Raw genomic sequence first — 6733 nt, forward strand, 5'->3', positions numbered from 1 at the left:
TATCCACTACTGGCTCTTCTTCCTGCCTAATTATCCTAGCATAGCCACTGTACCAATAAATTGGTACGGATCCATACCTAATCCAGGAGGTCCTAATCCAGGAGGTCCTAATCCAGGAGGTCCTAATCCAGGAGGTCCTAATCCAGGAGGTCCTAATCCAGGAGGTCCTAATGTAGGTGACCGGATCCATGTGCACCACACCACTTGCACCGGATCCAACTTCAACTGCCCTGACCCGGCAACCGTACCCCCATCCAGCAACCATGGCGTCATCTGAGGGACCGAGCATCGTCACCAACTGCCGGATCCCATCACCTGGTCAACTGGCGGATCCGGTTCCATCAAGACCATTCTTGAGCGGATCTTCTTACCACAGAGCTGGCCGAGGTCTTCCACGGCACGAAGTGGGCGTGCATAACTGCGGAGATGCGCGCCTGCGCCCCCCCCCACTCAAGATTAATCGCGGCACGCTGAGTCGCATCTGCACGCGAGGCAAGCGCGCCAGGGAGCTGAAGGACCACGACGCCAAGGCGGGTGTCAAGGCGAAGGAAGGCACAGTAGCTACTACTCAGCAGCAGAAGGAGATCGGTACGCTGCGCACGAAGTTGGAGCTACTGGAGAGGGAGAACAAGGAGATTCAAGAGCAGTACGAGAAAGCTGAAAAACATGTTGTGGTACTGAAGAGCGTGCTCGAACTCGAAAAAAAGTTAAAAGGCTGACTTGCACTTCCAGTTGCGAGCTGAGAAGAGGAAGGTGGCGCTGTTCGCCAAACAGCTCCACGCTGCGAACGCCACCAATACCGAGCTGCAGCGAATGCTGTGCGAAGACGTTGAAGCCGTTGAAGCCGACGAGGAGACGCAGGAGACGCAAGGACCCGAGAAGCCGGACGGCTTGAAGATGCTGAGCCATGTTCTCTGAAATGTATTTCAGAGTCTACGGTGATGTGTGCGGGGGGGGGGGGCAAATCACTTGATTAAAGTATGGGTCAATACTAATCCCAATACTAAGGACCAAGTGTGTGGTTCCCATGCAAATTCGACTCTGATTTATGTTAGCCTGTATCCAGCCTTCCCATCCGGCTTGGATCCTATCCACTACTGGCTCTTCTTCCTGCCTAATTATCCTAGCATAGCCACTGTACCAATAAATTGGTACGGATCCATACCTAATCCAGGAGGTCCTAATCCAGGAGGTCCTAATGTAGGTGACCGGATCCATTGTGCACCACACCACTTGCACCGGATCCAACTTCAACTGCCCTGACCCGGCAACCGTACCCCTATCCAGCAACCATGGCGTCATCTGAGGGACCGGGCATCGTCACCAACTGCCGGATCCCATCACCTGGTCAACTGGCGGATCCGGTTCCATCAAGACCATTCTTGAGCGGATCTTCTTACCACAGAGCTGGCCGAGGTCTTCCACGGCACGAAGTGGGCGTGCATCACTGCGGAGATGCGCGCCTGCCCCCCCCCCCCCCCACTCAAGATTAATCGCGGCACGCTGAGTCGCATCTGCACGCGAGGCAAGCGCGCCAGGGAGCTGAAGGACCCCCACCCCCAGGCGGGTGTCAAGGCGAAGGAAGGCACAGTAGCTACTACTCAGCAGCAGAAGGAGATCGGTACCCTGCGCACGAAGTTGGAGCTACTGGAGAGGGAGAACAAGGAGATTCAAGAGCAGTACGAGAAAGCTGAAAAACATGTTGTGGTACTGAAGAGCGTGCTCGAACTCGAAAAAAAGTTAAAAGGCTGACTTGCACTTCCAGTTGCGAGCTGAAAAGAGGAAGGTGGCGCTGTTCCCCAAACAGCTCCACGCTGCGAACGCCACCAATACCGAGCTGCAGCGAATGCTGTGCGAAGACGTTGAAGCCGTTGAAGCCGACGAGGAGACGCAGGAGACGCAAGGACCCGAGAAGCCGGACGGCTTGAAGATGCTGAGCCATGTTCTCTGAAATGTATTTCAGAGTCTACGGTGATGTGTGCGGGGGGGGGGGCAAATCACTTGATTAAAGTATGGGTCAATACTAATCCCAATACTAAGGACCAAGTGTGTGGTTCCCATGCAAATTCGACTCTGATTTATGTTAGCCTGTATCCAGCCTTCCCATCCGGCTTGGATCCTATCCACTACTGGCTCTTCTTCCTGCCTAATTATCCTAGCATAGCCACTGTACCAATAAATTGGTACGGATCCATACCTAATCCAGGAGGTCCTAATCCAGGAGGTCCTAATGTAGGTGACCGGATCCATTGTGCACCACACCACTTGCACCGGATCCAACTTCAACTGCCCTGACCCGGCAACCGTACCCCCATCCAGCAACCATGGCGTCATCTGAGGGACCGGGCATCGTCACCAACTACCGGATCCCATCACCTGGTCAACTGGCGGATCCGGTTCCATCAAGACCATTCTTGAGCGGATCTTCTTACCACAGAGCTGGCCGAGGTCTTCCACGGCACGAAGTGGGCGTGCATCACTGCGGAGATGCGCGCCTGCCCCCCCCCCCCCCCACTCAAGATTAATCGCGGCACGCTGAGTCGCATCTGCACGCGAGGCAAGCGCGCCAGGGAGCTGAAGGACCACGACGCCAAGGCGGGTGTCAAGGCGAAGGAAGGCACAGTAGCTACTACTCAGCAGCAGAAGGAGATCGGTACGCTGCGCACGAAGTTGGAGCTACTGGAGAGGGAGAACAAGGAGATTCAAGAGCAGTACGAGAAAGCTGAAAAACATGTTGTGGTACTGAAGAGCGTGCTCGAACTCGAAAAAAAGTTAAAAGGCTGACTTGCACTTCCAGTTGCGAGCTGAGAAGAGGAAGGTGGCGCTGTTCGCCAAACAGCTCCACGCTGCGAACGCCACCAATACCGAGCTGCAGCGAATGCTGTGCGAAGACGTTGAAGCCGTTGAAGCCGACGAGGAGACGCAGGAGACGCAAGGACCCGAGAAGCCGGACGGCTTGAAGATGCTGAGCCATGTTCTCTGAAATGTATTTCAGAGTCTACGGTGATGTGTGCGGGGGGGGGGGCAAATCACTTGATTAAAGTATGGGTCAATACTAATCCCAATACTAAGGACCAAGTGTGTGGTTCCCATGCAAATTCGACTCTGATTTATGTTAGCCTGTATCCAGCCTTCCCATCCGGCTTGGATCCTATCCACTACTGGCTCTTCTTCCTGCCTAATTATCCTAGCATAGCCACTGTACCAATAAATTGGTACGGATCCATACCTAATCCAGGAGGTCCTAATCCAGGAGGTCCTAATGTAGGTGACCGGATCCATGTGCACCACACCACTTGCACCGGATCCAACTTCAACTGCCCTGACCCGGCAACCGTACCCCCATCCAGCAACCATGGCGTCATCTGAGGGACCGGGCATCGTCACCAACTGCCGGATCCCATCACCTGGTCAACTGGCGGGTCCGGTTCCATCAAGACCATTCTTGAGCGGATCTTCTTACCACAGAGCTGGCCGAGGTCTTCCACGGCACGAAGTGGGCGTGCATCACTGCGGAGATGCGCGCCTGCCCCCCCCCACTCAAGATTAATCGCGGCACGCTGAGTCGCATCTGCACGCGAGGCAAGCGCGCCAGGGAGCTGAAGGACCACGACGCCAAGGCGGGTGTCAAGGCGAAGGAAGGCACAGTAGCTACTACTCAGCAGCAGAAGGAGATCGGTACGCTGCGCACGAAGTTGGAGCTACTGGAGAGGGAGAACAAGGAGATTCAAGAGCAGTACGAGAAAGCTGAAAAACATGTTGTGGTACTGAAGAGCGTGCTCGAACTCGAAAAAAAGTTAAAAGGCTGACTTGCACTTCCAGTTGCGAGCTGAGAAGAGGAAGGTGGCGCTGTTCGCCAAACAGCTCCACGCTGCGAACGCCACCAATACCGAGCTGCAGCGAATGCTGTGCGAAGACGTTGAAGCCGTTGAAGCCGACGAGGAGACGCAGGAGACGCAAGGACCCGAGAAGCCGGACGGCTTGAAGATGCTGAGCCATGTTCTCTGAAATGTATTTCAGAGTCTACGGTGATGTGTGCGGGGGGGGGCAAATCACTTGATTAAAGTATGGGTCAATACTAATCCCAATACTAAGGACCAAGTGTGTGGTTCCCATGCAAATTCGACTCTGATTTATGTTAGCCTGTATCCAGCCTTCCCATCCGGCTTGGATCCTATCCACTACTGGCTCTTCTTCCTGCCTAATTATCCTAGCATAGCCACTGTACCAATAAATTGGTACGGATCCATACCTAATCCAGGAGGTCCTAATCCAGGAGGTCCTAATGTAGGTGACCGGATCCATTGTGCACCACACCACTTGCACCGGATCCAACTTCAACTGCCCTGACCCGGCAACCGTACCCCCATCCAGCAACCATGGCGTCATCTGAGGGACCGGGCATCGTCACCAACTGCCGGATCCCATCACCTGGTCAACTGGCGGATCCGGTTCCATCAAGACCATTCTTGAGCGGATCTTCTTACCACAGAGCTGGCCGAGGTCTTCCACGGCACGAAGTGGGCGTGCATCACTGCGGAGATGCGCGCCTGCCCCCCCCCCCCCCCCCCACTCAAGATTAATCGCGGCACGCTGAGTCGCATCTGCACGCGAGGCAAGCGCGCCAGGGAGCTGAAGGACCACGACGCCAAGGCGGGTGTCAAGGCGAAGGAAGGCACAGTAGCTACTACTCAGCAGCAGAAGGAGATCGGTACGCTGCGCACGAAGTTGGAGCTACTGGAGAGGGAGAACAAGGAGATTCAAGAGCAGTACGAGAAAGCTGAAAAACATGTTGTGGTACTGAAGAGCGTGCTCGAACTCGAAAAAAAGTTAAAAGGCTGACTTGCACTTCCAGTTGCGAGCTGAGAAGAGGAAGGTGGCGCTGTTCGCCAAACAGCTCCACGCTGCGAACGCCACCAATACCGAGCTGCAGCGAATGCTGTGCGAAGACGTTGAAGCCGTTGAAGCCGACGAGGAGACGCAGGAGACGCAAGGACCCGAGAAGCCGGACGGCTTGAAGATGCTGAGCCATGTTCTCTGAAATGTATTTCAGAGTCTACGGTGATGTGTGCGGGGGGGGGCAAATCACTTGATTAAAGTATGGGTCAATACTAATCCCAATACTAAGGACCAAGTGTGTGGTTCCCATGCAAATTCGACTCTGATTTATGTTAGCCTGTATCCAGCCTTCCCATCCGGCTTGGATCCTATCCACTACTGGCTCTTCTTCCTGCCTAATTATCCTAGCATAGCCACTGTACCAATAAATTGGTACGGATCCATACCTAATCCAGGAGGTCCTAATGTAGGTGACCGGATCCATTGTGCACCACACCACTTGCACCGGATCCAACTTCAACTGCCCTGACCCGGCAACCGTACCCCCATCCAGCAACCATGGCGTCATCTGAGGGACCGGGCATCGTCACCAACTACCGGATCCCATCACCTGGTCAACTGGCGGATCCGGTTCCATCAAGACCATTCTTGAGCGGATATTCTTACCACAGAGCTGGCCGAGGTCTTCCACGGCACGAAGTGGGCATGCATCACTGCGGAGATGCGCGCCTGCGCCCCCCCCCCCACTCAAGATTAATCGCGGCACGCTGAGTCGCATCTGCACGCGAGGCAAGCGCGCCAGGGAGCTGAAGGACCACGACGCCAAGGCGGGTGTCAAGGCGAAGAAAGGCACAGTAGCTACTACTCAGCAGCAGAAGGAGATCGGTACGCTGCGCACGAAGTTGGAGCTACTGGAGAGGGAGAACAAGGAGATTCAAGAGCAGTACGAGAAAGCTGAAAAACATGTTGTGGTACTGAAGAGCGTGCTCGAACTCGAAAAAAAGTTAAAAGGCTGACTTGCACTTCCAGTTGCGAGCTGAGAAGAGGAAGGTGGCGCTGTTCGCCAAACAGCTCCACGCTGCGAACGCCACCAATACCGAGCTGCAGCGAATGCTGTGCGAAGACGTTGAAGCCGTTGAAGCCGACGAGGAGACGCAGGAGACGCAAGGACCCGAGAAGCCGGACGGCTTGAAGATGCTGAGCCATGTTCTCTGAAATGTATTTCAGAGTCTACGGTGATGTGTGCGGGGGGGGGCAAATCACTTGATTAAAGTATGGGTCAATACTAATCCCAATACTAAGGACCAAGTGTGTGGTTCCCAAGCAAATTCGACTCTGATTTATGTTAGCCTGTATCCAGCCTTCCCATCCGGCTTGGATCCTATCCACTACTGGCTCTTCTTCCTGCCTAATTATCCTAGCATAGCCACTGTACCAATAAATTGGTACGGATCCATACCTAATCCAGGAGGTCCTAATCCAGGAGGTCCTAATGTAGGTGACCGGATCCATGTGCACCACACCACTTGCACCGGATCCAACTTCAACTGCCCTGACCAGGCAACCGTACCCCCATCCAGCAACCATGGCGTCATCTGAGGGACCGGGCATCGTCACCAACTGCCGGATCCCATCACCTGGTCAACTGGCGGATCCGGTTCCATCAAGACCATTCTTGAGCGGATCTTCTTACCACAGAGCTGGCCGAGGTCTTCCACGGCACGAAGTGGGCGTGCATCACTGCGGAGATGCGCGCCTGCGCCCCCCCCCCCACTCAAGATTAATCGCGGCACGCTGAGTCGCATCTGCACGCGAGGCAAGCGCGCCAGGGAGCTGAAGGACCACGACGCCAAGGCGGGTGTCAAGGCGAAGGAAGGCACAGTAGGGGGATCCT

At 54.9% G+C, this 6733-nt stretch overlaps 2 protein-coding genes across 2 annotated transcripts in view; one reads left to right on the plus strand and one right to left on the minus strand.

Annotated features, from left to right (window-relative positions):
- PHYSODRAFT_388425 (hypothetical protein) overlaps nucleotides 1–1239 on the minus strand; it is a gene marked incomplete at both ends in the record, with an annotated part of 4358 nt that extends 3119 nt beyond the window's left edge. Inside the window, 2 exons of the mRNA XM_009541260.1 lie at nucleotides 49–167; nucleotides 1166–1239. Coding sequence (XP_009539555.1) covers nucleotides 49–167; nucleotides 1166–1239 — 193 coding nt within the window. The remainder of the gene's footprint in view (nucleotides 1–48; nucleotides 168–1165) is intronic.
- A 2116-nt stretch (nucleotides 1240–3355) lies between these two features.
- PHYSODRAFT_342773 (hypothetical protein) lies at nucleotides 3356–6054 on the plus strand (the record flags this gene model as incomplete). Its single annotated transcript, XM_009541261.1, has 7 exons — nucleotides 3356–3422; nucleotides 3469–3764; nucleotides 3823–3999; nucleotides 4579–4797; nucleotides 4856–5032; nucleotides 5592–5810; nucleotides 5869–6054. 7 exons carry the CDS (start codon nucleotides 3356–3358, stop codon nucleotides 6052–6054), a joined length of 1341 nt encoding a protein of 446 aa, XP_009539556.1.
- Nucleotides 6055–6733: the final 679 nt, after the last annotated feature.

The sequence above is a fragment of the Phytophthora sojae genome (assembly GCF_000149755.1).
Source record: "Phytophthora sojae unplaced genomic scaffold PHYSOscaffold_21, whole genome shotgun sequence".
NCBI lineage: Eukaryota > Oomycota > Peronosporomycetes > Peronosporales > Peronosporaceae > Phytophthora > Phytophthora sojae.